Genomic DNA, 18,085 nt, shown 5'->3' with positions numbered 1-18,085 from the left:
GTATTGATCACTATGAAATAATTCATGTCCACTATTTTGGGTGACAGCATAAGTGTCGGTACATAAAAACAGAATTATCTGCACGGCTCCACACATATGAGCAGGTCAGAATATATGTTCTGGAGTTCTTGTAGTTTGGATGAAGTGTTTAAATGCTTGTGTCTTTTATTTCTCTTGGTAAGAGCATTTACTGAAGTAAAATTTTTCATGAACTCCAAACTGTGGATTTAACTTTTCTGTACATGTAGGAGTGAGTGGAGCAAGAAAAGCTGCTGCTGATTTGATGACGTGTGACTCTGAGATGAGAAGTCTGAGATGACCAGATGATGCATTTCTTGATGGAAGAAACCAGGAGTTCAATTTACAATGAAATAAATCATGGAGGTACAAGATCTCCACTGTTACTATTGTCTACTCAATCTTTGGAAATACAACTGTAGTGATGTGAATTTAACTTCTGATTATCAACACAGAAAGAGAACTCTGTAGTCTTTACTATCAAACAAATGTGTGTGTGTGTGTGTGTGTGTGTGTGTGTGTCCTCAGTGAAGTGTATCAGTCTCTGCAGTAGCTTCCAGCTGCAGCAGTCAGTTCAGTTTCTGTTCAGTCTGACTGAGGGAGGTTTTTGTACGACGCTTTTTCACTGTGTGAACACATACTGACTGTTGGGATAGTGAAAACTCTGACAGTAGTAAACTGCTGCATCTTCAGTCTGGACTCCACTGATGGTCAGAGTGAAGTCAGAGTTTGATCCACTGCCTGTAAAACGATCTGGAATCCCTGATTGTCGAGTGCTAATATAGTAAATGAGCAGTTTAGGAGTTTCTCCATCTCTCTGTTGGTACCAGGCTAACGCGTGATTGCTGCTCCAAGTATAAACATTCTGACTGGTCCTACAGCTGATGGAGACGGAGCCTCCCAGAGCAGAGCTCACTGCTCCAGGCTGAGTCACTGTGACCTGGCCTCTGGACTCTGAGGATACAGAGACAAAAACATAAAGCAGCGTCACGGTTTAGTCGTCTTCATTTCAGAGGGACGGATGTTGATAGAGGAGAGGAGTTTGATTCTCTGGACTTTACCTGTGAAGCAGCAGCAGAGGAGAGTCCAGATGAGGACGGAGATCAAAGTCATGTTTTTGATGAGGAGGATTTCTGTGTCTTCTGTTGTCATGAAGGACAGCTGTCAGTCATCCAGTGTTCAACTCTCAGGACTATAAACTCTCCCAGAGCACTGGAGCATGGTGCTGCTGATGCAAAGTGGCTCTCTATGGAAATGCTCTGACTGACTCCAACAGGGACTTGGATTACTCTGATGATGCTGTTCATCAATGGATCAATCACTTTATCAGAGCAATGATTTGGATATTTCAATAACACTATGACTTCTTAATAAATCATCAAAATGTTAGATTTAGGCTTCCCAGGACCAGCTGGAACATATAAAAGAAGTATTTTATTCCCTATGACATACAGGCATTGAACTCAGAATGACTGCATCAGAGAACACTTGTTATTTTTTAAGATTTGATCTCTTGTATTTTTTATAAGACTTATTTGCTGCCACCTTCCCATTGTACTATTTTATATTGTATTTTGCATATTCTGTATGTTTTTAATGATGTGCTGTGTTATGTGCATTGTATGAACATTTGCTGTACTCTGGGAAAAGCCAAAGACAAATTTTCACTGAGGTGGACAATAAAATTAATCTAATTTCTTCTGTAATTGAACTTAATTTGAAATCAATATGAATAAAAAGCATGTTTTCTATGAATCTGCAGCACTGTGTTATTGTCAGTTTTCTTTTTATCTGACAAGATTTAACAAACAGCCTCATTTTGGTGAGTTTGTTTGTGTCAAAGTCAGAGAGCCGTGTCTCTCTACAGTGAGAGGTTGTTGTACGGCGGCTCAATGACTTTGTATCACTGTGGAACACGTTCGGTGGAGGAACCAGACTGAATGTTGGAAGTAAGTTTCTGCACAAATACTAAAAACTATGATGTAAATATTGTAAAGTAATGTTTTAAATTCAGTTTACAGTTAATGAAATATCTCTTAGTATTCATGTTTTTATTTCTCCTCCTTTATCGTGGAGACTAACTCAGAGCAGCTTCACTAAACATTTCTTTACACATTTCTGTCAAACTGAAATTTAAATGACTTGAAGTGTGGAAAAGATAAAACTGAAATACTGTTCTACAAGATTCTTTTTTCATTTTCCACATCAATGATAACTGTTTAAAGCAAATGAAGATTCAGATATTCAAACAATTGAACAGAGCAAAGATAAAGATCGGTATTTGAAAATGTGCAACATCTCTTTACTGTGTCATGTATTGTTTCAAAGTTTGAAAACTATTTGAACAGTTTGGTAATGATGATCAAAATCACATGAAGAACATTTGATGTTGTCAGCTCATTTTCTGGATTTGTTTCTATTACACTAAATACTTTAAAGTCATGTATAGTTAGGTTGTTGATGATCTTGATTTGGAGGTTTAAAGATTAGTCCAAAAGTTGACATGTTATTTCCAGTGTATAGTTTGATATATATCAGCTCATTGTGTAGATGATTCTCTCTGTGCTGATTTACATGAGAGGCTTCTTAAAGGGAAGTGAAACAATGTGTGAGTGAGTGACTGGTGGAGCAGAAAAACCATCTGACAGAAACTCCTTAAAGGAGAAAACCAACTCTCACACAGTAAAGGTGTCCAAGTGGCTGCTGGTTGATTGACAGCTGTGTGGTCCCTGTCCTCTAATCTGATTGGTGTCTCCTAGGTGATGTCTGTCCCACCCTGACGGTGCTGCCCCCCTCCAGTAAGGAGCTGCTGAAGGGGAAGGCCACGCTCATGTGCCTGGCCAACAAAGGCTTCCCCTCAGACTGGAGTCTGGCCTGGAAGGTGGACGGCAGCAGCAGCAGCAGCAGCAGCAGCTGGGAGGAGAGCAGGAGCCCCGGGGTGCTGGGGAAGGACGGCAAATACAGCTGGAGCAGCACCCTGAGGCTCCCTGCAGACCAGTGGGAGAAGGTGGGCTCTGTGACCTGTGAGGCCACCCAGGGCTCCCAGACTCCACTCTCAGAGACACTGAGGAGAGACCAGTGTTCCCAGTCCTGACCTGACTCACTGGGACTCTGCTACTGGTTTCACTCTGATACTGATCTCAGTCTGCTCTCTGCTACTCTCTCTCTCTCTCTCTCTCTCTCTCTCTCTCTCTCTCTCTCTCTCTCTTTCTGGCATCAGACCATAATTAACCGAAATAACAATGTTTTATTTGTTGTAATAATTCTTATGCTGTTAATGCTGTAAGACAATAAAACATGATTCATATAAAAGAAGTCTGCATCTTTATTTAACAGTTTCCTTCTCCTATATGTTTAGATATAGAAGTTTATAAAAATAAATCTTTATTTCAGACTCACAAGTAGGTCCATATCAAGAGATGTATAAAAATATATAAAAATATACATTCAAAATACAACACATTTGTCATTTTAAGGATTTGTGTACAAGTGGTCCTGCCAGTGTTTTCTGAGTTTAGATGACATAACTCATATCTCAGTAAGATTTATGGTGATGGTTTCATTAATAAACTCCAGGATTACATCAGAACTCTTTGAGGCTGACCTGACAGTTTCTCTGTTTAACATTATTATCTGAATTCAGGTATGAACATGGTGTGAATGGGTGGATGAAAGGGGGACATTTTTATGAAATTATTTAAAAATGTAGTCTTTGTTATGCAATACAGTTGTTAGAATGCATGAATATCTTCACCTGAGATTTAAATGAAAATGGTTTTAGAGTTTGAAATGAATACCTCAATAATAATAAAAACAAAAAAAATGTATGAAAATATCAAAAGTCTACATGAAGGTGCATTGAATGTACATCAAATACTAAACCTTAAATCAAATGTATGAAACTTAATATAAACTGATGGAAACAGTCTTACTGTAATACATTATTTTTACTGTTTCACTGAAAGGAGTCTTAGCTTGTTGGACAACTCTTGATGTGTTTCAATAAAATATAACTTTAAACCCTTTAATTAGTTTAATTCTAATTATTATAGTTATGTTTTAATTTAGAATGATTTCATTCAATTTAACATTTAAGATAATTCTTAAATACTCAATTGTTGTAAAAATAATTTGTCAAAAGACTGAGAAAAGATATGTCATTATCTGAATCATGGTATTAACCTGTCTCATTAATTGAGAATTAATCTAATTTACTCAACGCTCATTGGACCTGACTTTGAGGGCTCTGTTTCAAAACCTGCCAGAACAAACATATCAATAAAATTACTCACTTTTGGAAATTCTATATGTGCATGATTGTGTTACACTTTTCTTGTTCTTGTATTTGTTATGCTGTATTAATATGTATGTCTAGTGTTGTTGTTTCTGTTCAGCTGTTGAGTCAGATCAGTTCCTCTCCAGCTGAGGAGGTTTTTGTACGACGCTGTATCACTGTGTGAACGGCCAACTGTTACTCTGCTGACAATAATAATCTCCTGCATCTTCAGTCTGAACTCCACTGATGGTCAGAGTGAAGTCAGTTCCAGATCCACTTCCACTGAAACGGTCGGAAACTCCAGACTGACGAGTTGTAGCATAGCTAATTAAGAGTTTAGGAGATTCTCCAGGTTTCTGAAGGTACCAGTGAAGGTAGTTACTAATTCCTGAACTGGCTTTACATCTGATAGAGACAGACTGTCCTGGAGCAACAGACTGAGATCCAGGAGACTGAGTCAGGATGATTTCTCCTGATGAACCTGGAAAACATGAAAAAGAACAGAAGGGTTATTGAGACAAATCCAGCTTGGAGAAAGATGATCAACATCTAAACAGAAGAGTCTCATTTCTTTAACATGGAGAAGAGATGGAAGAAGGTAAATGCTGCTTGTTCCAGTGTTTCTCCATCATAGCAGAACATCATTGAGGTGAACCTGGTTGCATCCTGAAGCAAAGTTTTCAGAAGAGAGTCTCACCCTGAACAAGGAGCCCCAGGGTGGCCAGCAGTAGAATCAGTGACATCATCATCATGCTGCCGGCGTGTCAGTGTCTCTGAAAGTCCTGGACAGTCACTGATCAACACTGGCCTCTTAACGGCTGGGAGCAGAGAGGCAGGACACATATGCAAACACACAGAGTCAGTGAACTGTAGCTGTCCTCAACATGTCATGCTGTTTCCCCTTTTACTTTGACTAATTAAATGTTTCACTACATAATGGGCTATGGATGAATGGTCAAATCTTGTCATAAAAACTTCATTTAGATTCCACCAAGCAAGTACAGAAAGTCGATTCTGTTTGTGGGTATTTTTACATCTAGAGTTAGTTTTTTACTACAGGTGGTTAACGAGGTACCAGATATCTATTCAATACACTCCTGAGTGTGGGATGACAGGATTCATAGCAGGAAATTGGTTGTGATAATGTTTATTCATTCTGCAGATAATCATTTAGTGGATGATTGAGACAATGGATTCTGTTTCATCGTACTTTATTTCTTTTAGCCAGGGAATCTACTTTAATTTAAATACTTAATTTAAGTTTGGTAAAAAGGTGAACTCCAATGTCTATAATTGATACTTTTTAAAAATTGAAAAGGGGAGAACAGACAGACAGAAGAGTTGCTTTAATGACTGATCACATGATGGACATAAAGAAGAGAACATGTTTTGTCATGTATAATTGAGAATCATCGGCGTACAGGCTGTTTGATGGTGGTGTCACTCTGAAAAGATGCTTGAAATGCATTTCCTATTAATTATTAAATTTCAGTTAATACAGTTTTCCTATGATTCTGTTGACCTTGTTGACTTTTGACTTATTCATTGTTAAACTTTGGCCCACTATGCCTCGAGCTAAGATGAGGATGATCATTTCTACATTTCTTTCATCTATTTAGACTGTTGTTACTCCATTTCTACTTGTCTTTCACGTCCATGAACCACTAACAACAGGTCCAGAGGGTTGTTCAGAGGCTTTTTACCAGGTCCTTGAAGAGATCGCATATCACATCTGTCTCAATTTTTTTCACAGGCTCCCGAGTAAATTAAGAATCAATTTCAAGATACCTGTTATCAGTTTTAGAGCCCTACATGGTCAGGCACCCTCCAATATCAATGAGATTATACAGGCCTATATAAATAGCTCATAAAGACTCAATTTATTTTTTTCTCACTACAGACTTATAAGTGAAGTTGACTGTGGCTCTGAAGTCAGGAGTTTTGGGAGTGTGTCCAGTTGGACACTGTGAAAACCTTTGATAGGGAACAAACAGTTTAGTGTGGCTTTTGTAGTTTAGCATTTTTAATTATGTTTTATGTTATATTTACTTTTATGTTTTATTGAAAAGCATATTTGAAATGTTTTATAAGAATCTTCCCTTGCATCCAAAAGGAAAAGCGCTACTTTTAGTGTCGATAAAGGAAATTCATGGTTAACAAAGAAGTGTGTGTGTGTGTGTGTGTGTGTGTGTGTGTGTGTGTGTGTGTGTGTGTGTGTGTGTGTGTGTGTGTGTGTGTGTCCTCAGTGAAGTGTATCAGTCTCTGCAGTAGCTTCCAGCTGCAGCAGTCAGTTCAGTTTCTGTTCAGTCTGACTGAGGGAGGTTTTTGTACGACGCTTTTTCACTGTGTGAACACATACTGACTGTTGGGATAGTGAAGACTCTGACAGTAGTAAACTGCTGCATCTTCAATCTGGACTCCACTGATGGTCAGAGTGAAGTCAGAGTTTGATCCACTGCCTGTAAAACGATCTGGAATCTCTGATTCTCGATAAGTAGCAGAGTTAATAAGCCGTTTAGGAGTTTCTCCATCTCTCTTTTGGTACCAGGCTAATCTGTGGTAGCCGCTATAAACAAACACATTCTGACTGGTCCTACAGCTGATGGAGACGGAGCCTCCCAGAGCAGAGCTCACTGCTCCAGGCTGAGTCACTGTGTACTGACCGCTGGACTCTGAGGATACAGAGACAAAAACATAAAGCAGCGTCACGGTTTAGTCGTCTTCATTTCAGAGGGACGGATGTTGATAGAGGAGAGGAGTTTGATTCTCTGGACTTTACCTGTGAAGCAGCAGCAGAGGAGAGTCCAGATGAGGACGGAGATCAAAGTCATGTTTTTGATGAGGAGGATTTCTGTGTCTTCTGTTGTCATGAAGGACAGCTGTCAGTCATCCAGTGTTCAACTCTCAGGACTATAAACTCTCCCAGAGCACTGGAGCATGGTGCTGCTGATGCAAAGTGGCTCTCTATGGAAATGCTCTGACTGACTCCAACAGGGACTTGGATTACTCTGATGATGCTGTTCATCAATGGATCAATCACTTTATCAGAGTATTGATTAGGAATGTTTTCACTGCTCATTTGAATGAGTCTTTGGTTTGAGTTTGATGCACATAAAAGTCTTCCAGAATATTTTGTGAATTCTCTCTAATTCACTACCACACAAATCAACATCACTGTGGGACAAATGTAAACACAATTATTATGTATCATTCATTATAATCTACAATAAACATGTTTATTATAATTTTTTGGCAGAATTTGTTGGAAAGATTTTCTTTAGAAAGAACTTGTTTCAGTTAGTTTCACTGAAGGAGAAAATAATAGTTTGTAGATATTTAACAATTCACAATGAAAATGTTGAACATTATTACAGATTGTATATCTTTTTAAACACTTTAACCAGTTCTAACATATAATTTGTAAACTGGGAATGTGTTTTGGTGAGTTTGTTTGTGTCAAAGTCAGAGAGCCGTGTCTCTCTACAGTGAGAGGTTTTTGTACGGCGCCTCAATGACTTTGTATCACTGTGGAACACGTTCGGTGGAGGAACCAGACTGAATGTTTAATTAACTTAAACACTAAAATTGAAATACATATTTGATTTCACAGCTAAACCAAGTGGTGTTATCTTTATTAACTTATCTACCTTTCAGATGTAGTTTGATCTGATTTTAAATACAATGTTAACTACACTTTTCAACAAGATTACTATTATAAGTTACTGTAGTAGGAGCAGTATTTCCTGACATTCTGTTATATAGATTTCAGTTTCAGTCATACTTCTAAAGTGTCTCAGTTTCTGTAGCTTTCTGTTCATTCTGATCTACAGCTGAGGAGGTTTTTGTACAATGTTGTATCACTGTGTGAACGGGAAGCTATTATCTTGCTGACAGTAATAATATCCTCCATCTTCAGTCTGAACTCCACTGATAGAGTGAAGTCAGAACATCATTGAGGTGAACCTGGTTGCATCCTGAAGCAAAGTTTTCAGAAGAGAGTCTCACCCTGAACAAGGAGCCCCAGGGTGGCCAGCAGTAGAATCAGTGACATCATCATCATGCTGCCGGCGTGTCAGTGTCTCTGAAAGTCCTGGACAGTCACTGATCAACACTGGCCTCTTAACGGCTGGGAGCAGAGAGGCAGGACACATATGCAAACACACAGAGTCAGTGAACTGTAGCTGTCCTCAACATGTCATGCTGTTTCCCCCTCAGTGCTGAGAGCATGGACCTACATACCGTAATTCCTCAAATAAAAACCAGAAGTCAATTAAACGCCGGGCCTCTGATAGTGGCCGGGGGTGTGGTCAACACGGACAAATAAAGGCCAGCCTTAAATTAAGGCCAGGGAAAAATTTGCACAGATAATCTCCTAAGTGCCTTTCATATAATTTGCATTGAAGTTCATCGTAATTACGTTAGCAAAAGCTGTCAGTTCTAAAAAGATTTTAGAGAAGGACATCATTGCAATGGACGAGACTGCAGTTTGGTTTGATATGGTGTCTCCCACTACTGTTGACACACAAGGAGCAAAGAGTGTGCCTCTAAAAACCACAGGATACAAGAGAAGCCATCTCACCGTTGTCCTGGTTGGCAAGGCCGACAGCACCAAACTGAAGCCTTATATCATTCTCAAAGGGCTATTTGTGAAATGAAAGCGATGCAGCAGCAGATCGTTACGGTATCCGGAGTAGCGTTACTTCAGATTTGTTGTTGTTTTTATGTTTTGACACTGGATGCCATGATGTCACATATGCTTACTACACACACATGTAACTGAGCATAGGTGTAGCTCTGAGGAAACACTGATTTTGTCATGTTCATGCTGGTTATAGCTACCGTCTGTAACGTTAATCAGATACTGGTGTGCTGCAAACCAGCAATGTGTTTTACCAAACTACTGTATGGTCTTATTGTAATCTACCAGTAATACCATAGTTCCTGTATTTGAAATAAACACCCGGTATATTTACAGGGTTCAAACTGACACAATGGTGTTGTTGGATTAATTCTGACCCAAATTGCTTTGTCGCCCTTCTGACTGTTGTTGTATGGTGATATTTTTTTGAAACCTCTCACTCAAAGAGTAAAACTACACAGCAAATCTCCAAAACCATGAGCTATTTCTCAGCCTTTCACTCAGTTTTCAATCGCATAAAACACTTTTTACAAAACATTACACACAATTCTCTACCTAAGACACACAAATCTAACAGGAAGTGACTTGCTTTCCTTTTCTAAACACAACCAGTCAAAATGCTACACTTATTTACCAGGGCTCACACACACTCCTCACATGTACAAACACATTATGCTTAACTGAACCCTAACCAATCACTGCTTTAGTATAGGCCTATACAGAGGTCAAAGGTCAGATTACCTGTTTTGAACAATGGATGCCAACAATAGACAGAGAGCAAGGGGAGGAGGAGGGAGAGACAGGGGACAACAACGAGGAGGAGGAGGAGGAGGAGGAGGAGGAGGAGGAGGAGGAGGAGGGAAGAAGAGGAAGAAGGAGAGCCATCTCTGATGAGATCACGGCCACACTTATTCATCATGTGATCAACCACAGATTGACCATGAGAGAAGCCCATCTTTAGTAGCTTTACAGTGGCGTCCATACTGCATGCAACTATCTAATGACTATTTCAGCATTACAAATCAATCAGACTTTGTTTTGCACAAAGTGCATACAATCCCCCCCCCCGACACACAAGCACGCACACACACACACACACACACACACACACACACACACACACATATTCTTTATTCTAAAAATGATACCTTTGGTTTACATGTTTGTACTTTTGTTTTCTTGTTTCATACTACTGTATACAACACTGTGCTACTCTTACAAACGTAATATTTTGTCCAATAAATATTTTCTGTCTTACTGTAACATTACATTGTTGTTTCCAGTGAACTTTCCAACCACTCTCAGCAGATTACTTTCTCTCTAGAACATTGGAAATGTAGATATAAGCCTATGAAAGACAAAAGAGCTTTAGATTTAGAACAACAGTGTGTACATGGTACATCCAAAAATTTACTATTATGAAAAAAGTGTTTGCCATTTGATGCAAATGCTTCATTTTGAGATGTGTTGATGGTATTTTGAATGCAGTGTTTAATTTTGAAGGAGATGTGAGGCGTTATGTGAATTGTGTGTAGAGTTTTGATAAAAGGAGACATAGTTTTGAAAACGTGTGTAAGCTGTTGGAAAAAAACTGTAATATAAATGCAGGTTGGACAAGTTTGGGTGTTTGTAATGTGAAGATTCCTCAACCCCTCAAAGTCTCTGTCTTGTCTCGGTCTCGATCCAATCTGGTCTTGGTGATGACTTGGTCTCGGTTTAGGTGGTCTTGACTACAACACTGGCTGAGGCCAATGATCTCAGATAACATGATCGAAAAAAGTCCACCCAGAAGTTTTGGACATGTGGGCAGAGCCAGAAAACCTGGAAGTCATCATCAGTTCCAGTTGGAAATATTTATTTCTCTCAAGTCCATTTAGTTTCAGCTTTGAGCAGTAATGTGAGTTCTTTGAATTTCTTCATGCTGCATTTTAACAAACTTTTCGACTGTGTTGACTGAAAAGTTGGAGACTGAAAGTTCATGTTTGATATCAAAACCATTTCACCATAAGGTCCATTCAGTAGCTGTTCTGGAGCTTTGGACCTGATTACATGATCTTCCTCAGCAGACGGAGTTCACCCAGTTCTCATGGAATATTCTAACTTTGAAGCTGACGTGGACAATAAGTCTTAGACAAATACTCAGAGGAAAGGGAATTTGAAAATCTACATTTTAAAAACATCTGCTGAGGAAGATCATGTGATATGATTGAAAGCTCAACAACAGCTAATGGATGGACGTTGTGAAGAGATTGTTTTGCTGTTTCCAAAGTCAGGAATGATCTTTTGGTCTCAGTGTATATGTCGGGTTTTAGAGGTGCATGTACGAGAAGAAGTGGTTTGCATAAACTATATATAAATGCAGTTATAGGATTTCTTCATTATTACTTTCATTAGTTGCAATTTTGCTCCTATTGATTATTTGGCATGAATCAGATAAGAAGATGAGATTGTAATGTGATATGAATGGATGGTGTCATCTTGAGTTAGCTGTGTGATTCAGCTGTCTGTGCTCTCTCTGCAGGTGATGGTTAGAGCAACTGGGAACAGCTGAGGATGTTCCCAGTAGCAGGAGGTTATTTAAGTCTGGATGCAGTGCAGCCCTCTCTCTGGCTGACTCTCCACTCTGCTGCAGCTTTGCTCCTCTCCCGTCTGCTTTAGTTCTCTACTCTGCTCCTATCAACCTTTGCACACACATATTTTCCACTCATGCATGTCACACAATAATGACTTTACCAATATCCACTGCCCATACATAAGTTAAAGTTAAACCTTTAATTTGGTTTAATTTGTTAAAATAAATATATTTAGTAAGAACTTGATGATGATGTGTCTCCCTTTTGTTGTGGCCACTTGAATCAGTTTGTGTGTGTGTGTGTGTGTGTGTGTGTGTGTGTGTGTGTGTGTGTGTGTGTGTGTGTGTGTGTGTGTGTGTGTGTGTGTCCTCAGTGAAGTGTATCAGTCTCTGCAGTAGCTTCCAGCTGCAGCAGTCAGTTCAGTTTCTGTTCAGTCTAAATGAGGGAGGTTTTTGTACGACGCTTTTTCACTGTGTGAACAACCACTGGCTGTTGGGATAGTGAAGACTCTGACAGTAGTAAACTGCTGCATCTTCAGTCTGGACTCCACTGATGGTCAGAGTGAAGTCAGAGTTTGATCCACTGCCTGTAAAACGATCTGGAATCCCTGATTGTCGAGTGCTGGTATAGTAAATGAGCAGTTTAGGAGTTTCTCCATCTCTCTGTTGGTACCAGTGTAGATAGCTCCCACCATGAACATCCTGACTGGTCCTACAGCTGATGGAGACGGAGCCTCCCAGAGCAGAGCTCACTGCTCCAGGCTGAGTCACTGTGACCTGGCCGCTGGACTCTGAGGATACAGAGACAAAAACATAAAGCAGCGTCACGGTTTAGTCGTCTTCATTTCAGAGGGACGGATGTTGATAGAGGAGAGGAGTTTGATTCTCTGGACTTTACCTGTGAAGCAGCAGCAGAGGAGAGTCCAGATGAGGACGGAGATCAAAGTCATGTTTTTGATGAGGAGGATTTCTGTGTCTTCTGTTGTCATGAAGGACAGCTGTCAGTCATCCAGTGTTCAACTCTCAGGACTATAAACTCTCCCAGAGCACTGGAGCATGGTGCTGCTGATGCAAAGTGGCTCTCTATGGAAATGCTCTGACTGACTCCAACAGAGACAGGGTGTTTGACGTACAACACTTATTGTGGAAACATGTTAAAGAAAGGTTAAGACCAGAAATGTTTGACATTGACTAACATACCAACACTTTTAAAGGTGTGCAGGTTTAAATGCATTTTGTTATTTTTCATTAAAATGTTATCAGTGCTTTGTAAAGAGAGTAAAGCCACTTTTCAGCTGGGATGACGAGTCATGGTAAAAAAATAAATTGTTTTGAGAAAGATGGAAAATCTTCTATTTTTAAATGTCAGACATACATATATAAACAAAAAGGTTTCTCCGTCATGCATTTATACATGATAGAAAAATGTTGCAATTGTAATAATAGTTTTGTAAGTTAGTAACATTACTTTAGTGGATTCCAACAAGGGTGAAATATCAAGTCAGTCAGTAAAGGATTAAAAAAACAAGAAAAAAAAAGATATAGATATATATACACATATGAATGACAAATCAACAACAGACCCACATTTCAAAGGACAATTGACAGAGGGAGAGAAGCCCAGATCATCCTCCAGTCTGTTCCACTAAAACACATCTGTCCAGATGTGGTAATCTACAAGAGAATCAACCCACTGGTTTCTATTCAACATGTGTATCAGTGATGCTGGGATTGAAACAGACTTTGTTTTACTTGTTGATCAGAGATCTGTGCACGGTGCTCAGGAGGGATCTGATGAGCTGTCTGATCATTTACAAATGTTAAGGAGGGGATTATACACACACGTGGTAATTTCTACTTCTACATTAACTCAATAACGAATGAGGGAACGGATTATTTTAGGAGCATGGTCTAGTAATACAAATTAATGATTAATGATGAAATACAAGGTAATGATACATTTGAGGGAAACCAATAATAACATGGTACAAACTAAATAATTTGAGTAAAGTTTGTCCTGATATGTGATGATATGATGTGATATGTTCTACAGCTGAAGAGCATTAAGAAAATAAAACAGACGCTCTTCATCCCCATCATAAACATAACACTTTCATATTCAACAAACAGCAGCACTTTGCAGGCGTTTCACCTGCACTCACAGGGAAAAGGCACAAACAGCTGTCTGCTTGCATCGTTCACTGCTGCTTACTGTCATATAACTGCTGACCGATGTTTTAACGGTGAACAGTGGGGTGATTTTGACTGCTGTCATTTTAAGAACAAAATCGAGATTTATAGCTGATAATTATTAAATCAAATATGCCTAGATTGGTCTTTATCTCGATCCTCTGTAGTTGAGTTGAAGACACACCTGCACACATACCGTATGTGTATCAGCTGTATCCCAGTGTGAGTCACATTATAATGTTTGAATGAAACATTATAACATAACATTAACCTGGTTATTCATGATTCTTACAAAGTGGTGTGAGTAAATGAACTGTGGTGGAGCAAAATAAGTGGCAGCTTTAATAACAGTGAGAGTCAGGCCCCAATAGAGAGAGAGTTTGCCTGTAGTCTTCTCTCATTATCAGGTTTATTGCTGAGTGGGCAGTGCTTTTTTCCCCATTTTTTTGTACCCATCTAATGCACCCTTTCCAGGTCAGTGAAGAACTTTTAATTGTAGATTGGGCCTATGAAATTAGACATCCCACTGCTTAGTCTTGGTGACAAAACATCAGCCATATTTTTTTCAGATTGCAAATTAGTTGAAGAAAGTGGTTGTGTTAGTTACATACCTAACACTTAACACAATCCCCTCAATTGACCTAAACAGTCCGTTACACTGGGTAAGGTAATGTTTTTGAAAAATTCCAATTACCATAGAAAAATGGTGCAATTGTAATAATAGTTTTGTAAGTTAGTAACATTAGTTTAGTGGATTCCAAAAAGGGTGAAATATCAAGTCAGTCAGTAAAGGTTTAAAAAAACAAGAAAAAAAAAAAAGATATAGATATGTAGATATATATACACACATATGAATGACAAATCAACAACAGACCCACATTTCAAAGGACAATTGACAGAGGGAGAGAAGCCCAGATCATCCTCCAGTCTGTTCCACTAAAACACATCTGTCCAGATGTGGTAATCTACAAGAGAATCAACCCACTGGTTTCTATTCAACATGTGTATCAGTGATGCTGGGATTGAAACAGACTTTGTTTTACTTGTTGATCAGAGATCTGTGCACGGTGCACAGGAGGGATCTGATGAGCTGTCTGATCATTTACAATTGTTAAGGAGGGGATTTCTAGATTTCATATATTCAGGGAAGTCCCTCATTGTGATTATGCGCCTGCATTACAAAGTGTGCAATAGACTTTTCTGTACATTTAAGAGGGAAGTGATAGGAGACAGAAAACATGTTTTAATTCCTGATACAATAATGGCCTATAAGAAAGAAAACTAACGGTATTATAATCAAATGTAATCTGCATACAAACAGATTTTGTGGTTGTTGACTCTGAACATATGCTTGATACTGATGCTTGTATTAATCCATTTAGCTGTGGGATCAGTGAAAAATGTAAAAAGATAGAGGACATTCATGTCTTGTACATGATTGTATTAGGAAATGTATTTTAACAAATGGGGTGTGTGTGTGTGTGTGTGTGTGTGTGTGTGTGTGTGTGTGTGTGTGTGTTTGTGTGTGTGTGTGTGTGTGTGTGTGTGTGTGTGTGTGTGTGTGTGTGTGTGTGCGCGTGTGTGTGTGTGTGTGTCCTCAGTGAAGTGTATCAGTCTCTGCAGTAGCTTCCAGCTGCAGCAGTCAGTTCAGTTTCTGTTCAGTCTGACTGAGGGAGGTTTTTGTACGACGCTTTTTCACTGTGTGAACACATACTGACTGTTGATAACGTGACCACTCTGACAGTAGTACACTGCTGCATCTTCAGTCTGGACTCCACTGATGGTCAGAGTGAAGTCAGAGTTTGATCCACTGCCTGTAAAACGATCTGGAATCCCTGATTCTCGAGAGCTAGTATATTTAATGAGCAATTTAGGAGTTTCTCCATCTCTCTGTTGGTACCAGGCTAAATAGTTAGAACTATAAATATTCTGACTGGTCCTACAGCTGATGGAGACGGAGCCTCCCAGAGCAGAGCTCACTGCTCCAGGCTGAGTCACTGTGACCTGGCCTCTGGACTCTGAGGATACAGAGACAAAAACATAAAGCAGCGTCATGGTTTAGTCGTCTTCATTTCAGAGGGACGGATGTTGATAGAGGAGAGGAGTTTGATTCTCTGGACTTTACCTGTGAAGCAGCAGCAGAGGAGAGTCCAGATGAGGACGGAGATCAAAGTCATGTTTTTGATGAGGAGGATTTCTGTGTCTTCTGTTGTCATGAAGGACAGCTGTCAGTCATCCAGTGTTCAACTCTCAGGACTATAAACTCTCCCAGAGCACTGGAGCATGGTGCTGCTGATGCAAAGTGGCTCTCTATGGAAATGCTCTGACTGACTCCAACAGGGACTTGGATTACTCTGATGATGCTGTTCATCAATGGATCAATCACTTTATCAGAGTATAGTAAATGTTAGATTTAGGGTCCCATGGACCTGCTGGAAGATTTACAAGAAGTATTTTATTCCCTATGTCATACAGTCATTGAACACAGAATGACTCCAACAGGGAACACTTGTTATTTTATAAGATTTGCTTTTCTGTATTATTTATATAACTTATCTGCTGCTACCTGTCCATTTACACTATTGTATATTGTATTCTGTATATTATGTATGTTTTTAATGGTGTGCTGTGTTATGTGCATTGTATTTACCTTTGCTGTACTTTGGGAGAAGCCAAAGACAAATTTCCACTGAGGTGGACAATAAAGTCAATCTAATCTAATGTCTTCTGTCTTATTTAGAAGAAGAGAAGACATTATATACATTTAACATATATTAAAACATGCATTCTGGAAATCTGCAGCACTGTGTTATTGTCAGTTTTCTTTTTATCTGACAAGATTTTACAAACAGCCTCATTTTGGTGAGTTTGTTTGTGTCAAAGTCAGAGAGCCGTGTCTCTCTACAGTGAGAGGTTTTTGTACGGCGGCTCAATGACTTTGTATCACTGTGGTTGACTTTTGGTGGAGGAACCAGACTGAATGTTAACTGTAAGTACATTTGACTCCTTTAATAACCCAAATGTATATGTATTCTATTTGAACTTCATAATTGTAGAGCTTACTACAACATTTTGTCAGATATCTAAAATTTCATATATTTGCCACAATTCTTAATGGTTTTACAGTGTCATTAACCCGACTAATAACCACTACAATGAATGATCTTGTTGCACTAAAATTTTAACTTTCTAAAGTCTTTTCAGTTCGTTATAGAAAACTACTCATTACTCTGTCTGAAGAAAATATTTGTTAAAAAAGTTAAAAGTTTTTATATTCTGGCTCAAGAACTCTGCTGATAATCTTTGGTGCAGTGTTTGATGTGAATAAGTATTACTCCATCTTTCTCCCAGAATAATGATTTTGAAGCTATTGGACATATAGAGTTTCAAAGTAGAATTAAGTAGATTACAATATTTATTTGGATGTTTTCAGTAATGAAGACTGACTGTTCAGTGATGATTCCTGCTTACATGAACAGAACAAAGAAATATCATTAATGAGGTTTTCGTTTAGGAAAAGAAATGTGTAAGAAAGTTCAAACAGTAAAAGCCTCACAATCTCCATCTTATGTGTATTATTTTGAACTATTAAACTCTGAAAGTTTAGTAAAAGAGAGGCAGTTTTAACTTTTTATCTTTAGTACTGAAACCTGTCTGTTGTCACGGTTCAGCAGTGATGCCTGTCTGTTGCCATGGTTACTGAGCTCAGAGAGGGAAGTGAAAGATTTTAAGAACAGTTTGATCCAATCTGAGGAAGACCAGCAGAACTAGTAGCCTCCTCTGCTGCAGCCAACAGGCTAGAGTTTAGTTGACCTCATATCAACTTTATTAATCTCTCTCTCTCTGCAGTGGGTCGAGCCGTCCCCACCCTGACGGTGCTGCCCCCCTCCAGTGAGGAGCTGCTGAAGGGGAAGGCCACGCTCATGTGCCTGGCCAACAAGGGCTTCCCCTCAGACTGGAGTCTGGCCTGGAAGGTGGACGGCAGCAGCAGCAGCAGCAGCAGCAGCTGGGAGGAGAGCAGGAGCCCCGGGGTGCTGGAGAAGGACGGCAAATACAGCTGGAGCAGCACCCTGAGGCTCCCTGCAGACCAGTGGGAGAAGGTGGGCTCTGTGACCTGTGAGGCCACCCAGGGCTCCCAGACTCCACTCTCAGAGACACTGAGGAGAGACCAGTGTTCCCAGTCCTGACCTGACTCACTGGGACTCTGCTACTGGTTTCACTCTGATACTGATCTCAGTCTGCTCTCTGCTACTCTTTCTTTCTCTCTACAGATTCATCACAATTTGAAAGTTCATTTTGTGTTGCTTGCAGTAATGCTGATATTCTCTGTATGTTAAAACAATAAAGACAAATGTATCAACTTAATGTTGTCCGAGCTTATTGATACTAG

General features: G+C 39.4%; 4 gene segments (V, D, J or C); 1 reads left to right on the top strand and 3 right to left on the bottom strand.

Moving 5' to 3' along the window:
• Positions 1-616: 616 nt before the first annotated feature.
• Positions 617-1,171, bottom strand: LOC116055716. The segment is given in 2 exon segments: positions 617-972; positions 1,080-1,171. Coding segments are annotated over 2 exon segments (423 nt in total).
• Positions 1,172-1,945: 774 nt separating this feature from the next.
• Positions 1,946-18,060, top strand: LOC116055677. The segment is given in 2 exon segments: positions 1,946-1,967; positions 17,545-18,060. Coding segments are annotated over 2 exon segments (339 nt in total).
• LOC116055669 lies at positions 4,463-5,105 on the bottom strand. The segment is given in 2 exon segments: positions 4,463-4,775; positions 4,992-5,105. Coding segments are annotated over 2 exon segments (363 nt in total).
• LOC118493334 lies at positions 15,374-15,877 on the bottom strand. The segment is given in 2 exon segments: positions 15,374-15,713; positions 15,821-15,877. Coding segments are annotated over 2 exon segments (375 nt in total).
• Positions 18,061-18,085: the final 25 nt, after the last annotated feature.

Source organism: Sander lucioperca, chromosome 16 (assembly GCF_008315115.2).
Source record: "Sander lucioperca isolate FBNREF2018 chromosome 16, SLUC_FBN_1.2, whole genome shotgun sequence".
In the NCBI taxonomy this organism is placed as follows: Eukaryota; Metazoa; Chordata; class Actinopteri; order Perciformes; family Percidae; genus Sander; species Sander lucioperca.
The sequence above is the reverse complement of the archived record's forward strand: the minus strand, read 5'-3'. Positions and strand labels throughout refer to the sequence as shown.